At 46.6% G+C, this 22196-nt stretch overlaps 1 protein-coding gene across 11 annotated transcripts in view; it reads left to right on the top strand.

Annotated features, from left to right (window-relative positions):
• Window positions 1–6: 6 nt before the first annotated feature.
• The window catches only part of TEX14 (testis expressed 14, intercellular bridge forming factor), a 52990-nt gene continuing 30800 nt past the window's right edge, over window positions 7–22196 (top strand). For 8 of the 11 annotated variants that reach the window (XM_082439893.1, XM_082439901.1, XM_082439900.1 and 5 more), the window contains exons 1-11: window positions 7–496; window positions 2297–2378; window positions 2964–3094; window positions 4207–4320; window positions 5548–5671; window positions 6787–6965; window positions 11945–12096; window positions 13220–13410; window positions 14172–14364; window positions 15756–16684; window positions 20105–20211. In XM_082439893.1, the coding sequence (XP_082296019.1) occupies window positions 360–496; window positions 2297–2378; window positions 2964–3094; window positions 4207–4320; window positions 5548–5671; window positions 6787–6965; window positions 11945–12096; window positions 13220–13410; window positions 14172–14364; window positions 15756–16684; window positions 20105–20211 (2339 nt within the window). In that variant the 5' untranslated portion in view covers window positions 7–359. The remainder of the gene's footprint in view (window positions 497–2296; window positions 2379–2963; window positions 3095–4206; window positions 4321–5547; window positions 5672–6786; window positions 6966–11944; window positions 12097–13219; window positions 13411–14171; window positions 14365–15755; window positions 16685–20104; window positions 20212–22196) is intronic. The other 3 variants (XM_082439898.1, XM_082439897.1, XM_082439895.1) reach the window with 3 other exon arrangements.

The raw sequence follows: 22196 nt of genomic DNA, 5'->3' as shown, positions 1-22196 counted from the left end.
CTAACAAATGTAAAGGGCACATGGAGGGAAGGGGGAGATGGGCAGAGTCCCTTCTCTCTGGTTCTCCTGCTCATTAGCTATTGGGCCTTGGACAAAAGTTAAAATACTCCTCCTGCCTCAGTTTCCGCATCTGTTGAATGAAGGATTTGGAGGTAATTATTGCCAAATGAGCTCCCTGAAAATGGAATCATCTCATTCCATATCTTTAGGAAATCACTTGGGCCCTTCCCTTTCCAGAGATTTCCCTGTGGGGGGCTCCTGTCTCCTCAGACCACTCCCCTCAGACCATTCCAATCCCACTGAAGGCCAGGGTGGCCATTAGCCGTGTGGGCATTGACTGTCTCTGCCGTGTATTGCAGATGGTGGAGTTCATGCAGCGCTGTGCCGCGCACATGCAGGCCATCATCCAGGGCTTCTCCTATGACCTCCTGAAGAAGATTGACTCCCCTCAGCGGCTCATCTGTGGCCTGCCCCGGTTTGGGGGCCTCATGCAGGGGTGAGTGCTGCCTCAAGCAGACTGGGATGTTCTGCATCATCCCCACCTTCCTTGTGGGAGCCCTGCAGCATGGACCACCTCGGTCCCCTCCACATTGGTCCCTTCCAGCAATTGGCCCACCCAAAGGGGTGAGCTTGGAGGGAGAGGATATTGCCACTGAAAACCATCAGTTGTCCCCCTGCTTCCAGGAACGTCTGGGGGAAATGAGTTCTGGGCTCCAGTGGGAACCACCCCATGGTTAGCAGGGAAGGAAGGAACTTTTCAGGCCTGGGCTGCCCAGCAGACACTTTCTCAGCAGAGCAGCTGGCTAGCTTTTTTTTTTTGTCATCTCTGAACCATGGAAAACATGTTCCTTTATTGGAACATGCATCCTTTATATCCTAAGGTTGCAAAAGACACAAATGCTTAATTTAAGGTTCCTTGGGCTGTTTTAAGCTGGTGTAAGACTTGCTGCCACCTGGGTGGGCAGCCTCCCCTTGTCCCCATCACAGCTGCAGGAGGTGAGCTCCATCCAGGCTTCTCTTCATGCTCAGGAGAGTTATTTTAAGTTCCCTGGGCTTTATTGACTTAGGATTTATATGTGGAAAATTCTTTCCATTTTGATTTTCTCTGACAGCATCTTTTTCTGTGATCAGGGTGAGTAGACTTGTCACACTCTTCACAGGCTCCCCCATCCCATTCTGTGCACACTGAGTCCTGGTTTTCCTCTCATGACCTGGATGCTTCTTATGAAAGATGAGTTAATGATTCCCTCGAGGACCAGTTACTCCTAACTGCTCTTCTTGCTGCCACTCTTGTCCATCTTGGTTCTTTACTCAGCATCCAGAATGACCTTTTAAAAATGAAAATCGAAATGTGCCACTCACTGCTAAAAACCCTTTTAGGGTCTTCCTCATGGCTATCAGGTTAAACTCCCAAATCCCTCATCTGGCCTTGGAGCCCCTGCTTGGTTCAGCTCTTCCATCTCTCACACCTCCTCTTCTGCCAGCGTTAGGATCTTGGCAGACCAAGTTCCTTCTAACAGGGCCAAAGCCTAGTCCCTGCTGCTGTTTTGTGACCTCAGGCCAGCAGGTTTCCCCTTTCTGGCTCCATTTTTCCCATCTGTAAAATGAGAAAGTTGGACAAGGTATGCTTTATGATTCTTTCCAACTTTGACCATCTCTAATTGTTATCTGTTGTACTAATCCCAAAGTTAGTGGCTTCAAACAACAATAAATATTTGCATCTCACATCATTTTTGTAGGTCAGGAATGGCTACACCCAACTCAGCCATTCCAATGGGAATGGCTTAGTTGGGTGGCTCTGGCTTTCTCATGAAGATGTGGTCAAGATGCAGCTTGGGCTGCAGTCATCTGGGACTGGAGGATCCAGTTCCAAGGTGGTTCACTTGCATGGCTAGCAAACTGGTGCTGGGTGTTGGGCCTCCCCATTAGGCTGCTGGAGTGTCCTCACAACATGGCAACTGGCCTCCTGTAGAGCAAATGCTGCGAGAGATCAGGGCAGAAGTCCTGGGGGGGGGTCTAGCCTTGGAACTCACACCACTCCGTCATTTCTGCAGTATCCCGTTAGGTTAACAGGTCAGCCCTCTCTGACCTGTGTATGGCTACACAAGGGCACGAATACCAGGAAATGGGAATCACAGCGGCCCTCTCAGAGGCTGACTATTACATCATCTGCAGTTCCACTGTCAAGTACTAAAGACAAAACCAACTACACATTCTGACAGCTTGGTTCAGCGTTGTTCCTCTAGATATGGGTAGTTAATCCTTACTTTTCTTCTCCTCTTTTAAATATTTCTAGAAGCCCTAATGGCTCTCCTAACCGACTGCTTAAAGCTGGAGTCATTTCTGCCCAAAATATCTACAGCTTTGGCTTTGGAAAGGTAAGAGGTTGCTACCAACACCCAATGTTTGCAGGACTAACTGGGGAATCACCCGGCCCTGGCTCTGGTCCCAGGGTCCACAACTTTGTCCAACTCTTCCTTCCTATGGAAAGTTAAAATACTCCCTCTCCAAAGTGTTTTTTTAATTCTTTACTGCTCTTGCAGGACAAGTACCTCTTAGTCCTGTCCTTACTGAAAAATGATGGAAACCTTGGAGAGTTCTCTGGAATGCCTTTGGGCTAGATTTGGGGAGTTTTAGACAATGAACCTTTAATTCCCAGCGAAGGCCCCAGGCATGTTCTGTGGGTGCCTTAGGAGGCACCTGAGGCCTGGTGCTTCAGGCAGGTATCTGACCTCTTCCCATGAGCCTCCAGTTCCTCGCTAGCAAAAGGGAAAGAGTATTACAACATTGCAGTGCTTCTTGGAAGATTAAAGATAATAAAAAGAATTATGTCCAGTGCATAGGGGTATTCAGCAAATTGATAAATAGCAGCTATCTTTATTTTTAGCTGGCTGGTAAAATTCTGGAGGTATTTTACTTCTTTCTCTTTTTCCCCACCATTTGAAGCTGTGCTTTGCTTTCAGTTTTATCTCACAGGGGGCATGCAGCTGGCTTATCTAGGATCGCTTCCAGTAATTGGAGAAAAGGAAGTGATTCAAGCTGACGATGAGCCCACCTTCTCTTTCTTCAGTGGCCCCTACATGGTCATGACCAAGTAAGTGGAAGCTGGCCAGTGGAGGTTAAGATTTAGTCCCACAGGAAGAATGGACTTTGTGTGACTTCCTTGTGTGTGGAGAGTTTCTGCCCAAACACAAGGACACACTGAAAAGCAGACGTCTAGATCAGGATTTCTCAGCCAGGACACGACTGACATTTTCGTTATCCTTTACTGTTGGGGGCTGTCCTGTGCACTGTAGGATGTTTAGGAGTGTCCCTGGTTTCTACTCACTAGATGCCAGTAGCAGCTCTGTTTGCCTCCCCGCAACCCCCTACATTTGTGATTGTGACAACCCAAACGTCTACAGACAAGGCCAAATGGCCCCTTGTTGAGAACAACCGCTCTGAAAGATTACTCATGACAGTGTTTCAACCTTTCTACGCTCTAGAGAATTAGAGGCAGCATAGGGGTGGCTGTCTGGCCTCAGGTCAAAGGGTACTGAAGCCCTGCATGGCTCTCACCAGCCAAATGCAGCAGAGGCAGCAGTAATAGGATTTGGCTGTGATGGAAGTCCCTGGGATGTTCTCAGTCCCCAGAGACCTGCCTACTGCAGGGTCACAGGAGTAGTCCTGGCCAAGGTCTCTTGTCCTCCTTGAACCTGGCTGCCTCTTCCCTGCTTAGAAGTCACACCCTTCTAAAAAGGCCTCTACAGACCCGCAAGGCTCTGTATCCCCTGCAGATATGCTTCTTGTTTTCCTGCCCGTGCCACAGATTTGTTGTCATATCCCCTCTTCTTCTGTCCACTGCTGTGGCCTTTGCCCACGTCATCACTGTCCCTCCCCCAGACTAGCCTCCTAACTGGCCTCTCATTCTCCAGACCACCCCTGCCCTCCCATTCCCCATGCTGCTGGTACCCTTGTCTTTCTAAAATACAAACCTGATCAAGTCACTCCCTCCCTTAAATCCTTCAGTGACTTCCTGCCACCTGCACTAAGTCCCTGAAGTGCTTTAGGCCCCGGGAGTGGTAGGAGGGAGGACCCAGCAGTGCTGGGGTGGGGGCTTTACAGAGTCTGTATAAACACTACTTCTCTGATCTCTGGCTACAGAGCTCCTCACTGAAGCAGTGGCTGCTCATTCCCTTCTGCTCCCACTCTCTCCTGCCCTTGTAGCCTGCTGTGGAACGGGAACAGGGTCACAGTGAAGGAGCTGCATCTTCCCACCCACTCGCACTGCCGCAGGCTGCGGCTGGCTGACTTGTTAATTGCTGAGCAAGAGCACAGCAGGTGAGAGGAAAACCCAAGAGCATTTCAGACCCAAGTTCAGGGCTGTGCAGGGCTGTGCCTGAGGGTGGAGACCAGCCCCCTCAGCCTCAGCATTTCCTCGTTGTAGGTTGATTTGACTTCCCAGGGCTGCCAAGAAAGAAAAAGAAGAACTCATGAATAGCCTGAGTGTGGGAATGGTGGTGGTAGGGGCTCAATTCTGTCAGCTGATCAACTCCCCGTAACACAGGTCTCTGAATGCAGCCTTCAGGCCTGGCTGGCTCTTCTGCAGCCCCCGAGGCCCACCTTATTTTGGGCCCTGTGCCCATCAGGTCAGCACGCGCAAGCCTGTCTTCATAGAGCATGGCTCTGCTGGAGACCCACGTGTCTAAGGAACCATGTCTCTCCTTTGAGGACACGCTGATGGGTCTCAGTACCTTAGGTTTCCTGTGGCTCAGGGGTTAATCTTTCAAAGGGGCAGGAAATCCATCCTCGGTTTCATACCAGGGCTGCTGAGGCCTTGGAATAGGCCCTGGCTCATCGAGTTCTCTCCTGAGGAAATCACTCAACTCCTGTAAAGCCAGATCCTTCCTTTTGGGGAAGTCATCCTAAAGGGACTCAAGGAGGCTGGAAGGGCTCATGGCCACAGCATGGATTTTTTAAAAAAAAAAAATTTATTTATTTATTGCTGTGTTGGGTCTTGTTGTGGCATGCAGGATCTTCCTTTGCTCAGTAGTTGCAGCACGTGGGCTCAGTTGCTCTGTGGCACGTGGGATCTTAGTCCCCTGACCAGGGATCAAACCCACATCCCCTGCATTAGAAGGTGGATTCTTAAGCACTAGACCACCAGGGAAGTCCCCACAGCGTGGATTTTGATGTGAGGGTCTATGACCTTGGGCCTGAGATCTCCCTGACCTTGGTTTCCTCATCTCTAAAATGAGTGTAACTGTAATGATACCTTTCTTGCAACTGGTTGTTAGGATCAAGTTGATGTATGTAAAGTGCCTTGCTTAGTAGCTCTTAGTGACATTGTCGTTGATGACCCAAAGCCCTCAGGTTCTGATCAGTGAAAGGTCAAGGGTTCCACCAACAGAGACCCCACTCCCACCCCATCCCCCTTTCTTGGAAGAACATTCTGTGCAAATAGTATTTGTTTGGAGTGCGTTCAGGGTGCCAAGAAGAAAGGAAAGCGCCCATCTTCCATCATGCCCTCTTCCCTCTGCCTCATCGGAAGCCTCCTTCCCTCTGCAGCAAGCTGCGGCACCCTCACCTGCTACAGCTGATGGCTGTGTGCCTGTCCCAGGGCCTGCAGAAGACCCGCCTCGTGTACGAGCGCGTCGCCGTCGGCACGCTGTTCGCTGTCCTCCATGAACGGGTAAATGGCCGCTTCCCTGGGTTCTTCCCTTGCTCCCCCCAACCCCCCGCCCCAGCTCTCCCTTCCCTTCCTCCCTCTTCCTTCTCCCCCAGCAGTAGAGTTGAGAAACCTCTTAATTCTTTACTCTGTGGGATCTATATAACACACGATTTAAGGCTGATCAGCACTTTGGAACTAGTGTGATTTTATTATTGTTTGTCTTGCTTTTTTATCAGACATCTAAGAGCTCAGTAGACCCAGAAAACACATAGCCACACTTTTAGCTAACCATAATCAAAGAGCCTCTGGTCTTATTTCCCGGTATTTTCACTGGTGCCCTGCAGGACCTTTATATGCAAGTCTTTATCGGTCCCGTCTCCCTTTTCAGACTTCCTGGTGGAGGGGGGGACATATTCCCTGACCCACAGACTCCCTGGGAAACGTGCTTTGGGCTGAGATGTGGCTTCAGAGAGGTCCTGAAAGATTTGTTTTTCTTTCTCCATGACTTTGTTCTAAAGACCCTGGGCTGGAGTGAGAAGAGACCCTCCAGGAAGGGCTCTTCCCTGAAATGGCTCGCCATTCCTCCTGCCTGAGCACCTCCTGTTAGTGTCCTAGTTCCCTTTCCTCTCCTTGGGTGAGGGCGTTAACTTAAAATGCCACTTCTCTGGGGAGAGACCTGTTATGATTGGGTACTTTGGTGTGAGTGAATTTCTGTCCTCCTAGGATGAACTTTCTAGGTCATCTGACTGTGGTAGGGGATGGATTGTTCTTTACGTGTCTAGGTTCTACCGCAGCACAGGCTTGGCTGGGGATGGGGAGCAGGGCAGGTGCATTGCTGGTGGTGGCAGGCCCACTCTGTGTGTACCAGGCTTTGAGGACTTTTCTCCTCATTTTTTGCGGTATCAAGCAGCTTGGCTGAGGGAAAGGAACCCAGGTTTGGAGCCAGGGGCCCTGGGTCAGTGGGACCTTAGGCTGGTCATTTAACTTCACTGAGCTTTAGGTTCCCCAGCTATAAAATGGGCACACTAGGTGGCTGTCGTGAAGATCAACTGAAAAGACTTTGGAAACTACAAAGCATTCTGCAGTGTCGGGGGCCGCAGTCACCTTTGTTCTGGCGGTTGATCTCTTGCTTGCAGCGGGCCCAGTTCCCCGTGCTGCGCATGGAGGTGATCGTGCACCTGCTACTCCAGACCTCCGACGCCCTGAGATACCTGCATTCTCGGGGCTTTATCCACCGTTCCCTCAGCTCCTACGCCATCCACATCGTCTCCACAGGGGAAGCGAGGCTGACCAACCTGGAGTACATGATGGAAAGGTGGGTGTGCACCTCGATCATGACGTCCAAACAGGATCTCCCTGGGGGTGCTTTGCTGTAGAGAGAGAATCTGATCTGGGCTTGACTCCTCATTGGTGGGCTGAACTGGCTATCCATGGAGGAAGAGGTTTCCCAATGCCTTGCCCTGTCAGCCAAGGTTAGAGGGACTTTGGGGAAGTTATTTCTGCTCAGGACATTCTCATTTTAATAAACATTTAACAAGCATGAGCACACATTAGCCAGCATGTATAAGTTTTCAAAATTTTCTGTGGCTTCACACAACCGAAGTATTTCTCACTCACATTGCACTCTGGTATGTGTGTGTGTGTGTGTGTGTGTGTGTGTGTGTTGGGGGGGCGTGGTGGCATTCACTATGTTCCACGTTCCTCCCCACTGTGGCTCCACCATCCCTCAGGCCTCAGTCCCCCCACTGTATCCTCTGCATTGCTGGTCAACGAGCAGGAGCAAGCCTGGAGGGACACACAGCGGGGTTTAGGGACTACCTGAAGTGTGTGTATCATTGCTTCCCACTTTACATTGGCCAGAGCCCAGTCACCTCTTTGCAGGGAGGCTGGGAAATGCACCACAGCTGTGCATCCTGGAAGGAGAGAGAAGGCGATGGGTGCTGGTGAGCGTTACGGTCCTGGTCCAGATGGGTGGGGATCAGTGCTGTGAGGGAAGCAGTGACAAAAAACAACGCCCTTATTCAAGGGTTGGTGGATGGGCTTCACTTCCCATTTGGCAGGAGTCAGAGTCCTCCTGAGAGTTGAGGGCTGGCCCCCATCTCCTGCCCCTAGGTTCTGGGGAGCAGAGGATCTCCCCTGTGCTTCCTTGCTGTCGCCCACAGCTCTGAGCCCTAGGCCCAGGGTTGTTCCTGTGCTGCTGTGAGGCCTCAGCCACGGGCAGACCCATGGCTTAGATCTGCTTACCTCCACTTACCCTGGTCCTCACCTACCACCATCACTGAGGCTTTGTTTCTGAGTCTCTCAGCAGGTCTTTGCTGCTCACATGCTCATAATATACTTCTCTCACTACACGAAAACCTCTACCAGGGCAGGGATTTCTGTTTTATCCGCTGCCATATCTCAGATGCCTAGAATAAGCCTCCACACAGTGGGAGCTCAGCATGTTTTTTAAATGAATGAAGTGGAAAGACTCTCACTTCCTTGACCGCATGAGCCCTTGGTCTCTCTGCCTGGAGAGGGGAGCAGTGACCAGATTGTGCTTGACCTCATGGGCCTTGGCAAAGAGTTTGAATTTAACCCTAAGAACATGGGGATGCTGTGAATGTTTTTTTTGAGCAGAATGGTGTCATGGCTGAAATTTACAGGTTAAGCAGACCCCCTCACTCCTGCCATGTGGAGAAGGGGCTGTGACGGGACGAGAGAGAAGCAGGGGAGCGGTTAGGGTGTGACTGGAGCAGTTTTCCATGTGGGAACCGGTGGAGGCCAAACAGCTATCGCCAGTTGAGTGGCTCAGTCTCAGATCTGGTCCATTCTCAATCCCAGTGGCTCCCATGGCCTAGAAGATTAAGTCCCGGCACTTTGCAGGGTGAGAAGCCTTCCAGGGTCGGGCTCTGCCTGCAGTGCCATGCTCATCACTTCCCACTCTGCCTGGCCATCTGAAGACACTTTCAGTCCAGGCCGTTTCCCGGCTCTGCTCCTCGCCTCCGGAGTACCTGGCACTCCCTTTTGTCCTTTTAAACTCACTTCTGACACAGTCTCCCACCACACCCCGTGAAGCCTATACTGAAGCCCTGTCCCCACCTCACTGAGCATATTTCACTCCCCTGCAGCCGAGTGTGTCTGCCCCCCAAGAGGGCGAGCTCCGAGAGGGCAGGGACCATGAGTTGTTCATCTTTAGCACCCACCTCAGGCCTGCCACACAGTAAGTGCTCAGGAAGCATTTGAAGTGAATGGATGAGTCTAGCTGAAGGGAAACCTTGAAATGATTCAGAACAAGGTTCACCACTTTGGCTATGTGTTCAAGGGCAGTGGAAGCTAAGGGATTTGGACATTTTTGCTGTTGATAACAGGCTTTTCAAGAAGGCTGACAGAACCCAATCTGTTTGCCAGTGATGTGGCGCCATCTGTTGTTAAAATGGAGGTATAACAGTTTCTGTGACTTGAGCTCTCCAGTAGAAATGTGAATCCTAGAGTGAAATGGAGCTTTGCAGATGGCCAGGCCCAACGCTGTCCTCTTATAGAAGAGGAAACTGGGGCCCAGAGAGGTGAAGAGGTGGTCTGAGGTTACTCAGTTGTGGCTAGAATCAGGTGGTAGAGGACGTTTCCTGGCTCTAGGGGCAGGATGGATTGGAGGTTGAAGGTAGAAAGACCAGCCAGGATGCCACAGGGCAGGGCCTGGTGGTGACCAAGGAACCAAAATAGAAGGGAAAGATGTGAGATGCACTGAGAAGCTGGGGTCCACAGACTGGTCAAGTGAGGGGCTGTGAAGTAAATGGGTAGGAAAGTGTGAATTCTTTTGGGCTTGTTGACCTCAGAATGGAACTTTGGGCAGAAATGTCCATCAGCAACATTTGACAGCTCATAATGTGAGTTGATTACCCAAGAATACAAAACAGCTTTCAGTTCTACATTTATTTTTGGTAGCACTCTATTCAGGCCGGTCCAGTTGTTGAATGTCATTGTTAAGGGTAGCACTCCATCTCTTGGTGTAAAAATGATACAGCAGTTTCTCCTATTCTTCAACTCCTTCTTAATGGAATCTTTAGAGCTGGAATTGACCTTGCAAGTGGTATCACAGAGCCATAGCCAAATGTGATTTTAATGATGTCAAAGCTGAAGCCCAGAAAAATAACTACCATGGAATGACAGCCAGAAAAGAAGCTCCTTTCCTACACCCCACTAGCGTTAACAGAGAAGGAAGAGGGATCAGAAGAGTGGAAGGTGAATGGAAGTAAAAGAGAAAGGATATAAATCCTGATTGTAAATAACTTGTCCCTTGCCTTAGGCAGCCTGAGAGGCCCAAGAAGGTCAGTAAGTGTCTCCTTTGGACAGTCAGCCTACAAGGTGAAGAGCCAAATATGCTAGGTCCTCAGAATATATCTCTGACAATAAAACACGCCATTGCTTTTCCTGTGATACTAATATAATATTTGCATGTGTATCCACGCTGTTCACATGACACCTAGGCCACACTTGCCTATTGAGCAATACAACTAAAGAGTCTAAATGTACCATCTTTTAAAAACAAAAAAAGAGAAAACAAAACAAAAATATAGTCTTTTATAGCTTCATGGCTTCCTGAACTCATTGCCATCTATCAAAAGTTCTACCAGAAGAAATATTACTTAAGGAAGTTTGTTCAAAGTCTGAGAAGTCCATCCCATCCTCTAAAAGCTTTCCTGTGCCAGCAAAAAGAACTTCTGGTTACTTGCTTTTTAGAAACTTAATTCTTTTTTTTTTTTGGCCACGCTGCACGGCTTGCAGGATCTTAGTTTCCCGCGGGAGACTGAACCCGGACCCCAGCAGTAACAGCGCCGAGTCCTAACCACTGGACCTCCAGGGAATTCCCAAAAACTTAATTCTTAATTATCAACCAGCAGTCACCAAGTCTTTACCAAATGCCTACCATAATGGTCATATTAATGCCTTACTTGCTTAGTGCTTTATGGTCCATGGAGTGTTCCCACACGCGTGATCTCATTTGATGCTCGTGACAGCTGTGGGCAGAAGTCAGCGCTGATCACCCTGAGGACTCTCGTGGGCCCGGAAGACATTTAGCATGCTCTGACTTCGTTCTCCGAGAGCCCGGTTGCGAAGTTGAGTTGTTCAAGCCAGTCAGTGAACCTTTGAGTGCTAAACTGAGAGGGCTCATTCCCAAGAGGGCAGAGCTCAGAAAAGAAGCACACAAAGAGTTGGAAGAGTCCCAGAAGGCTTTGATAAAGCAGGTGGGGCTTGAGGGGGTTCTTGAAAGAGTCTTAGGTTCATTTAATCAAAAGTAAGCTTTGAGGCCCTGGTATAAGTTTAGAGATACGGTGATACAAGAGACAAATAAGCGGCCTACCCTCGTGGAGCTGACTTTGGTGGAGGGGAGACAGATTATAAACAATAAATCAATGAACAAGAAATTCAGATAATAAGTGCTCTGAAGCCAATCAATTGGGACTACTTTACATTAGGTGGTCAGGTAAGTCCTCTCCGAGGAGGTGATTTTTGAGCTAATACTTTTTTTTTTTTTTACATCTTTATTGGAGTATAATTGCTTTACATTGTTGTGTTAGTTTCTGCTGTATAACAAAGTGAATCAGTTATATGTATACATATATCCCCATATCCCCTCCCTCTTGTGTCTCCCTCCCACCCTCCCTATCCTACACCTCTAGGTGGTCACAAAGCACCGAGCTGATCTCCCTGTGCTATGCAGCTGCTTCCCACTAGCCATCTAATTTACATTTGGTAGTGTATATATGTCCATGCCACTCTCTCACTTCATCCCAGCTTACCCTTCCCCATCCCCGTGTCGTCAAGTCCATTCTCTACGTCTGCATCTTTATTCCTGCCCTGCTCCTAGGTTCTTCAGAACCTTTTTTTTTTTTTTTTTTGAGATTCTATATATATGTGTTATGAGCTAATACTTTAATTACAAGAAGCAGCCAGTCATGCTAGGATCTGTGGGCAGAGCATGCCATGCAGAAGAAGCCACCGGTGCAAAGCCTGAAGTGGTGATGTGTTTGGCATGCTGGAGAAACTGAAAGAGGGCCCCTGTGACTTGAGAGGAGTGAGCAGGAGAGAGCGGCCAGATAAGGTGGGAGGCAGGGCAGGGCCTGCTCGGGTAGGAACGGTAAGGAGTTGCAGGCGTTGGAATAGCAGGCAGTGTGAGTTAGCTCAGGGTCTAGCTGGTTTCTGGAAGCTCAAGGAGGTCGTCAGTCTTCAGAGGCAAATGTTTCATACGTGTGTGGCATAGTGATTACAGTGATCCTTTAAGACATGAGCCCTACCTTATGTTTCCTTCCGTAGCCGGGATGGAGGTGTACACAAGGACCTGACTCGAGTATCCCTCCCCACCCAGCTGTACAATTGGGCCGCCCCGGAGGTGATCATACAGAAGGCAGCCACAGTGAAGTCAGACATCTACAGCTTTTCTGTGATCATACAGGAGATTTTAACAGGTAGATCAAAGAGCTCATTGATGGTGACCAAAGTCCCTATTCTTAGGTTGGATTTTTTTTCCCCCCAAGAGTTACTTAGTTTTATGAAAATGCAGGACACAGGCCAAAAAAACTTCTTTAAGGAAACCTCTTTGTGTTTATGGAAGGTATAAGATGATCTCCCAGAAATCTTTCTCTTTTAACCTGTTCTTTGAGACTCAGCAAAGCCCACCTATCAGCCTGTCAGTGGTAATGCATTTAATCCAAGGAGCGTTTTTAAACTGAATATTGCTGTCAACGCTTAGGGGTCTCTGTGAGGTGCCCCTTAAGAACTTTTTTTTTAATTGAAGTATAGTTGATTTACAATGTTGTATCAATCTCTGCTGTACAGCAAAGTGACTCAGTTATACACATCTATACATTATTTTTTTGTATTCTTTTCCATTATGGTTTTTCATATTGAAAAACCATATTGACTATAGTTCAATATTGAATATAGTTCCCTGTGCTATACATTAGGACCTTGTTGTCTATCCATTCTAAATGTAATAGTTTGCATCTACCATCTCCAAACTCCCTTCCCCCATCCCCCTTGGCAACTGCAAGTCTGTTCTCTATGTTAAGAACTTATAAACGAGGGGAAAGGACTGGCCTCTGAGAAGTAAACTGTGAAATCGAACACACCCAGGATCCAGCGTATGTATAAGCAGTGTCACTTAAAAGACATAGAAACCCTTCCAAACATATAGGACTCTAAGGTGAAGGCATACATACCACATTCACTAAGGGAGTGAGAATCAGCCCCCATTTAACAGTGTTTACAGTCTCAGAGGCAAAAACCACACCTTCCATGACATGAATGTATTGGGCAAGCCTACTTGACACCAGGAAACATTCCCTTGTGGTCCCCAGGTCTGCCAGCAGAGAGTCCATACCTACATGAGTCTGACACTATTTTTTCCTGTCTCTGTGGCAGGGATTTCCCTGTTATTTGGGTCAAGTGGTTTCTCCTTTGTTACTGGGCTTCTGGTAGTTTTTCTACAGAGAGAAATTAATTTTAAAGAGGTTGAGTGACTTGACAAAGGTTAGACAATTTCATCTGATTTCTTAATGTCTCTCCTTCCTATGGCTTTTTCCTTAACAGACAGCATACCCTGGGATGACTTAGATGGCTCAGTTATTAAAGAAACCATAGTCTTGGGAAATTATTTAGAAGCTGATGTCAGGCTTCCGAAACCTTACTATGACATTGTTAAGTCAGGCATCCAGGTCAAGCAGAAAGACCGAACTATGAACCTTCAAGATATCCAGTATATTCTGAAAAATGACTTAAAGGTAAGCTGTGAAGTTGTTGGGAGTTTATTTCTGCTTACCTATCTCAGGGGATAGGGAATTAGAGACCAAGAAGAAGCTAGAGACCAAGTTGTAGGATATTTTGGAAATCCTCATTTCATTACACCCTTTCTGTGTTCCCAAGAAAATTCTAACTGCCTAACTTGGTGAGGGCAGCAGGGAATTGCGGAGGGAGGCTGCGGAGTGTCAGTACGTAAAAGGGACACCCTGTAGGCACACAGTGCAATTCAGTGAATGACAGCTACTGACTTCTTAAAAATTTTTATTTTATTATTTTTTTTGTATTTTTGGCTGCATTGGGTCTTTGCTGCTGCACGCGGGCTTTCTCTAGTTGTGGCGAGTGGGGGCTACTCTTTGTTGCGGTGCACGGGCTTCTCATTGCAGTGGCTTCTCTTGTTGGGGAGCATGGGCTCTAGGGGCACGGGCTTCAGTAGTTGTGGCACACAGGCTCCGTAGTTGTGGCTCGCTGGCTCTAGAGTGCCGGCTCAGTAGTAGTGGTGCACGGGCTTAGTTGCTCCGTGGCATGTGGGATCTTGCCAGACCAGGGATTGAACCCGTGTCCCCTGCATTGGCAGGCAGATTCTTAATCACTGTGCCACCAGGGAAGTCCCTGTTATTACTTTTTAAATATTGGTAATTAACAGTTAATTCGTTTATTAGGACTACAGTCAGTCTACCCAACAGGAGTAACAGGGAGTTTATTTGACACCTAGATATGTTTCTAAAACACCAGTGACATTCAGATGATTGCAGATATGTCCTTGCCAGTACTTCCCTTGTTACAGGATTTTATTGGAGCCCAGAGAACTCAGCCAACCGAGAGCTCCAGGGTGCAGAGATATGAACTCCATCCTGATGTCAATGTCTGTTTAGGAGTGACTTCAGAACATCCAAAAGAGACCCCTGACTTGCAAATAAAAGAGCTGAAGAAAACAGGTATGGCCTTAACCCACAGGTTTTGACATGAATGTGTTCTGAGAGCTGCAACTAATCAACTCCTCCAAACTATACCCATAACTTATACTGGGAAAGATGGATGCCTTAGGGAAAAATCAAGATCCTTAAAATTATTAAGTTAAACTTTTTGAGCTCCATATACACATTGATTGGATCCAGAACTGTGCAGTAACAATCTGTTTCTTTCTAGTATGATTTAGGAATGTATTTAATTGTTTCACAAATAAAAATGGTGATTTTTAAAATTTAAAACTATTATCTGCTCATTATAGAAAATCCTAAACAATACAAAGAAGATTACTTAACATTTTAATTTGTTAACATTCTGATGTTTCCTTCCAACCTTTTCTCTAAAGCCTTACTGCTTTTTAGTATACTTGGAAACCTTAGAACTCTGAGCTGGAAAGGACCTTGCAATCATCTGGCTTGATGCCCTCATATTCCAGATGCGAAAACTAAGGTTCAGAGAGGTTGTGGCTTGCTCACAATTCCAGGTTTATTACACAGCTGGAACATAGGCCTTTGGATTCTAGCCAAGTGACTATTCTCTGACTCTTTGGACAGGCCTGGAAGCCTCCAGAATGGCAGTCCAAGCTCTTGTTACTTTGGCTCCTCTGACCCATTCTCTGCGAGCTGTACACCATCAACCAGGGGTGGTGGGTAGTCAGTCCTGGAGTTATTTTTTTTTATTTTTTATTTTTTGGAGTTATTTTTTGAGGTATTATCTGTCTCAGTGCAGTGGCTTCTTGGGCAGTGTCTCAGCTTCTTTCATCAGATGTTCACAAAGAGCACAACTTGAACTGACATGAATATTCAAACACCTTTTGTGTAAAGTATGAATTTAGTCCTAAGACTCAGGGGCCTGTAATTTGCTTGTCCTGAAGTTATGCATGTTTTGAACATACTATAACTTAAGCTTAGAACATTTCCACCCGGGTTTGATCTTTCCCAAATTTTCTTTTTTTTTCTTTTACATATATATATATATATATATATATATATATATATATATATATATTTAGTTGGTTGCACTGGGTCTTACATGCAGCAGGTGGACTCCTTAGTTGTGGCATGCATGTGGGATCTAGTTCCCTGACCAGGGATTGAACCCGGGCCCCCTGCATTGGGAGCACCCAGTCCTAACCACTTCGCCACCAGGGAAGTCCCCCAAATTTTCTATCTCAACCCACGTCAGAATAGTTCGAAATACCCTCTCACCCTCTGTGTGTGTATCTGGTAGTCTTCCTAACTGGAAAGGGAGTGGGAAGAAAAAAACTTTTTTCTGTGTTCTCATGCCACTTGAGCAACAAGCCAAGGCTGCTGAGCTGCTGCAATCACTTTAATCAGCTGCATGTTGCTACTCTTTTCAGCAGGTGGTCAGCTTCATTCACCAAGGGGTCACTCTGCTCCCACCGAGAAAGCAACACCAGAGCCTCTGGTCCCAGACCCAAGTCTGGAGGCCCAGGAGACACAGAACCAAGGTGCTGCTTCTCCTGCTTGCTCTGTGGGGGAAGAGGCCAGGAGCCCCAGCCCAGGTCAGGCAAGCCTCTGCAGCTTCGAAATCAATGAAATCTACTCAGGCTGCCTGGACATGGGAGATGACAAAGAGGAAGAGCCCCCAGGAACTGGTTCATCTCTTGAGGGGGCCAGACAAAACCAGGTAGATGAACTGAAGTCCATGGAAGAAGAGTTGGAAAAGATGGAGAGAGAGGCGTGCTGTTTTTGCCATGAGGACAGCGGCTCTTCGGAAGCTGACACGGAGCTCTCCTTTGAGGACTGGGACCGGCAGGATGGGTCACTTAGCTCACCCAGCCTGCCTGAGCCAGCCAGAGGAGCCAAGGGCGACGTGAGCAACAGGTCCATGACCGAGGAGTACATCAGTAAGTGTGTGCTGAATCTGAAGATCTCACAGACCTTAATGCACCAGAATGCCAGTTTCCTGAGGAATATTCAGCAGAAGCTAGATAAGCTTGAGATGACACAGAAGGAGCAGGAGGAGCGCTGGTCTCTGTGGGCTTCTTCAAGAGAGTTTGCAGACGTCTGTGACTTACCTTCAGCCCTGGGCCCCCCAGCTTCAAGCTATGTTCCTCCTGCCATGCAGCTGCCAGGGGACCTGCAGCCGGACACTGAGGGCAACTGCCCGACCCTAGCAGAGTCTCCAAGAACAATGAGGGACTTTCAAGGAGGACATTTTGGCAAAAGGTCCAAGAAAAGAAGCAGCTGTGGCTGGACACCTTTCACCCCTTTCCCCCGAGTCACTGAAGAAAGCGCTAGGGATCAGTCAGAGAAGGGCCAACAGGTAAGGCTGAGAAGGGGGGCAGGGCAGCATAAGCAGGACCTGGAGCCGGGGTCAGCATTGCCCCTCACCTGCCAGCAAGGACTGACGTCAGCACAGCCAACTCACAGCAGGGTCCTCTTGGCTTTGGGAAGTAAGGCCTCTAGGTTGGAATTCCAAGATAGATAACTCTTCACCTCCTGTTCCAAACCCAGCACACAGCCCATGTCCTTCTCCATAAATTCAGAGAAGTTTGAACCATATGAAATTGTTGTTTTATAGGTTAAAATAATCAAGTATTGACACTTTTATATAGTTCAGCTCACCAAATATGGTATCTTGGGCAGGTATTAATCCCCATTCTAAATTGCTTATTAATTCATTCATTCACTCATTCAACAAACATTTATAGAGCCAGAGGCTATTTATTAGACCCTGGGATATTATGATGAATGAACCACAAGCTCTACTATGAGTATCTCAGACACCAGTGAGGGACAGAAGGACTCGATAGTCAAAGAAGATGCCTCAGAGGATGTGAGAAACCATGGGTTGAAGAGTGGTTCCTCCATGAGCTTCTTAAGGACAGCTCTTACTCATGCTGTGTCCCCACACCTAGAAAGGGGCCTAGCACATAGAAGGTACTTGATAAACGGTCATTGAGGGAAGGACTAAACGAATGAATTTGAACAAGTTCACACATACAGAGCTGGCTGCCTCTTGAATCAGAATTTTAGAGGTGGATCAAGCCCATCCTTTTACAGAGTGTGAAGCTCAAGCTCAGAGACTTAAACTTTCCAAGATCCACTGGTGTGACTGAGAGCGGGGTGGAGTAGGAGAGGTCAGCACCGTTGGAAGGAAGATCTTATTACTAAAATTATTTAGAGTTGCTGGCTCATGGTAATAAAAAGCAGGCTTTTGGTGAGTTTTATTATTGTTTTAAAATCCTCCACCTGCAGTGCACCCGCTTAGGCCTGCACAGGGCAGATGACTCCTACTTAACCCCCATGCCTTGCTGCGCTACTGCCAAGGCCCACAGCTGGTCAGGGGCAGGTTTCTGACTCCCAGTCTAGTGCTGTTTCACTGTTCCTTGCTGAATTTCAGTGAGGCTTCAGTCCTCACTTAGAACATTTGGAAAAGCCTTGGCATTTGTTTTTATGTAAAGAGGAGGCACAAATAATTTACTTAGATTCTTAATTTTTCTGTTTCTATTGGAAGTTAGAGTTTGCTAGAAAACCATTAGAAATACTTTTATTGTATACTGTGTTTTGATTACCTATTGCTGTCTGACAACAACAACAAAAGCCCAAACTTAGTGAGTTAAAATAACAATGTTTTATTATTTCTCATAATTCTGTGGGTCAGGAATATGACAGGGCTTAACTGAGTGATTCTTCCATTCCATGTGGCACCGGCTGGGATCACCCCCTCGACTGCATTCAGCTGGAGGCTGGGCTGGGCAAGAAGGTCTAAGAAGGCTTCACTTACCTGTCTGGTGCCTTAGGCTCCCCCAGATGGCCTCTCTCCGCACTTGGCTTTTCATTCACCCAAGCTGCTCTGCAGCATGGCAGCTGGCTTCCCAAGTGAAAGCTGAAGCTGCCAGGCCTCTTAAAAACTAGGACAATGTCACTTCTGCTGTTTTTCTGTTGGTCAAAGTCATGAAGCCAGCACAGATTCAAGGGGAGGGAAGTAGATTCCAGCTCCCAAATGGCAGGGAGGGAAGGAATTGATGACAGCCATTGTTGGAAGCCATCTACTAGTACATAAGACTATGTGGAAAACAATTATACCATATTTCAATTGTTCTTTAAAAAGTGTACCCTGGTTTTCTAGCATAATCAAGGAATAAGGCATTTTCACCTAAATGAATTTTTCAGACAATTGAAATTCATTCTTTTAATTTCTTCATTCTCAAATTTTTAATCATACTGAATGAAAACATTACAAACTTCCCATTATTCTAAATACCTATTTTGGATATATTCTAAATATATTCTGGCCTTTCCTTGGTGACCGTGACATTTTTCTGAACATCTATTATTGTGATGTTCCATGATACAATGCTGCCGCCACACAAAAGCCTGTGGAGGTTGTATTCCAGAGAGATTATGATCATTTTTACGTATCTTCTCACCTTTAGGCATCTTACTGCCATCCCCAAATCTCACATTTGTTGCCTTAATAGGTTAGGAAATATAATTAACTAAGTTTGTTAAAATTGGAGTAAGCAGATCCCAAAGTCTTTCTTTTGGATAAAGGGCATAGGCTTTAATTTATTTTACTTCTACTATTTCCGAAGTATTGTGGCCTTTTTTTGTTGTTGTGTTTTATTTTCATAGCATCCCCCTGGTGGATTTAGGTAGATATTATTGTCCCTGTTTTATGGATGAGGAAACTGAAACATAAGGCTCTCTTAGGTTAGTCTGAGCAAAGATCAGACTAGAGCCCAGGGCCTGGGGCTCCTGCCACAAAACCTGCTTCCTTAATATAGGGGAAAGTTTTGGGATTTTTTTTTTTATAAATATATTTATTTATGTATGTATGTATTTATTTTTATTTTTGGCTGCGTTGGGTCTTTGTTGCTGCGCATGGGCTTTCTCTAGTTGCGGCGAGCAGGGGCTACCCTTCGTTGCGGTGCACGGGCTTCTAATTGCAGTGTCTTCTCTTGTTGCGGAGCACGGGCTCTAGGCGCGCGGGCTTCAGTAGTTGTGGCGCTCGGGCTCAGTGGTTGTGGCACATGGGCTCCAGAGCGCGGGCTCGGCAGTTGTGGCGCACGGGCTTAGCTGCTCCGCAGCATGTGGGATCCTCCCGGACCAGGGCTCGAACCCGTGTCCCTTGCATTGGCAGGCGGATTCTTAACCACTGAGCCACCAGGGAAGTCCAAGTTTGGGGATTTTTGATGTCTATTTTGTCTGCTCCTTCTCCACTTGTGCCCTGTTCAGCCTGGAGTCCTGGGGACCAACATTCCTATGTAGAGGCCTCCAGCTAAGAGATGCGTTACTAGATGTGAAACATGGAAAATGAAATTGTCTTGAGGGGTCTGGTTAGTTCTACACACTTAGCGAGAATGGCTTTAAAAATAGAATGTGAAGGGACTTCCCTGGTGGCGCAGTGGTTAAGAATCCGCCTGCCAATGCAGGGGACACGGGTTCGAGCCCTGGTCCGGGAAGATCCCACATGCTGCGGAGCAACTAAGCCCATGCGCGCCACAACTACTGAAGCCCGTGTGCCTAGAGCCCATGCTCCACAACAAGAGAAGCCACTGTAATGAGAAGCCCGTGCACCACAACGAAGAGTAGCCCCTGCTCGCCACAACTAGAGAAACCCCACACGCGGCAACGAAGACCCAATGCAGACAAAAAAAAAAAAAAAAATAGAATGTGAGAGTGAAGGGAAGAGGAATTCCTTCATCAAAGCACTGAAACATGTCTACTGATTTTTAAGCTGCCATCTCTTTGTGGTCCTGGAAAACAGAGCAGAGGTGAACAGTTTCAGCCTACTCACGGAGCCAAGGACAGTTTGGAAAGAAACAGGAACCAAAATACCAGCAGGTGGGTTAACATTGTATTGTTCTTTGTGTCACCATGTCTTTAGACTCCCATGTGACCCTGAGGCCACTTAATGATCTTCATATGTCTAGTGACAAAGAGATTGTGAGAGATGAGGCATAGTAACACAGAAGCAGATCTTGGCAAGTTCTCTCCATTGCGTAGTGAGAAGAGTGGTATAATGGAGACTTGCAGGGGACATCAAGTGGCTGGCAGGTTAGCCAGACAGAACTCATCTGTTGTCAAAAGCAAAGCATCCTGCCTTTCTGAAACTGCCCAGATTGTGGGGTTTTTTTTTTTTTTTTTGGTCACACTGCGCAGCATGTGGGATCTTAGTTCCCCAACCAGGTACTGAACCTGCACCCCCTGCATTGGAAGCACAGATTCTTAACCACTGGACCGCCAGGGAAGTCCCCAGATTGTTTTTCTTATAAAAAGAATTGCCAAGTTATTCCATGCACCAGTGCTACAGAGATCAAACTATGTGAAAACCAGTGTTGTTCAAAATAAGCATCACTGACTCTGGGGGACAGAAGGAGGGGGTTGAACAGTATCATTGTTACCTTGCGGCCTCTGATTTTTAGCCAGATCAACGAAATGAATTGGTTTCAGCACAAATCACTAGAAGGAGAGCGTATGCGTACGCTGGGTTTTTAAGAACTTAGGTAAAACAAATTTTATTTTGCATAAGAGGAATTATTATTATTTTTAAATTTATTTATTTATTTATTTATTTATTTTGGCTGCACTGGGTCTTAGTTGCGGCATGTGGACTCTTAGTTGCATCATGCGGACACTTAGTTGCGGCATGCCGGCTTCTTAGTTGTGGCATGAGAACTCTTGGTTGTGGCGTGTGGACTCTTAGTTGTGGCATGCATGCAGGATCTATTTCCCGATCAGGGATCGAACCCAGGCCCCCTGCATTGGAAGCACGGAGTCTTACCCACTGGACCACCAGGGAAGTCCCTGCATAGGAGGAATTATTAATGGAGCAATAAATGTTTTTCAAGGTAGAGTATTATATCAATTTAGTTTTCCTTTTCTGTGGTTAAATGGCAACATTAATCCACAGCTTGAAGTCAGTCCTCCTGGAAAAAAAATTTTGTTCCTACCCCCAGTGGTGACTAAAACTAATGACAAATTTGCTGTTCCATTCATTTTGGTTAAATATGTACATTAAGAGAGAATCAAGGAAAATGCCCAGACATTTTAGATGAGTGTATTTTACCTTTACAAAGGAAATTAACTGAAGAACCACCTAACTGGCATCAGAGAGTTTAGCAGTCACATCATTGACAGAGGCAGATGGAGTGACAGTATAGCCACTGGATGACAAAGCAACAGCTGTAGTTGTGGCTCCCCCTGCCCAGCTCCACCCTCTTCCCCCAGGAGAACAAAAAACTGACCAAAGAAAAGTTTAACACTTTGCTACCAGTCCACCTAGTCTTTTTGTATGCTTAAAAAAATTGTAATTGTATACGTGTAGGCAATTTTGTATCCTCAGTTTTTGCTTTATATTAGAACATGGTTATCCCTTGTTATTAAAAACATCCTGTAAACTTACTTTGAAATTGTTGAATTTCCCCCATTGTTGAATTTTAGGTTGTTTTATTCTTTTTTTTTGTTGTTTTCCTGTTAAGAATAGGGCTACAGTGACTTGTCAGTAAATCTTTTTTTTTTTGCATTTTGGGTTATGTCCTTGATAGATTCCCAGAAGCAGAGTTACTAGGTCAGAGGGTTTGAACATTTTAAAGATTCTTGATAGCTATTGCCAAATTGCTCTTCAAAGAAACTGATTAGATGTAACCTTTCCAATTCAACAGCCTCTCTTCACTCTGATCCAGTGGGAGAGTGGGGTATTCTGGATAAAAGGGAATTCACATATATGCCATAGATCACACATTTTCAAAGAGTTAGTTTAATAGGTGATAACATATATATACTCATGGAATATTTAAAGGAAAAAGAAACTCCCTTGTTTTGCAGAG

This window comes from Balaenoptera physalus (genome assembly GCF_965194825.1).
Source record: "Balaenoptera physalus genome assembly, chromosome: 20".
In the NCBI taxonomy this organism is placed as follows: Eukaryota; Metazoa; Chordata; class Mammalia; order Artiodactyla; family Balaenopteridae; genus Balaenoptera; species Balaenoptera physalus.
The sequence above is the reverse complement of the archived record's forward strand: the minus strand, read 5'-3'. Positions and strand labels throughout refer to the sequence as shown.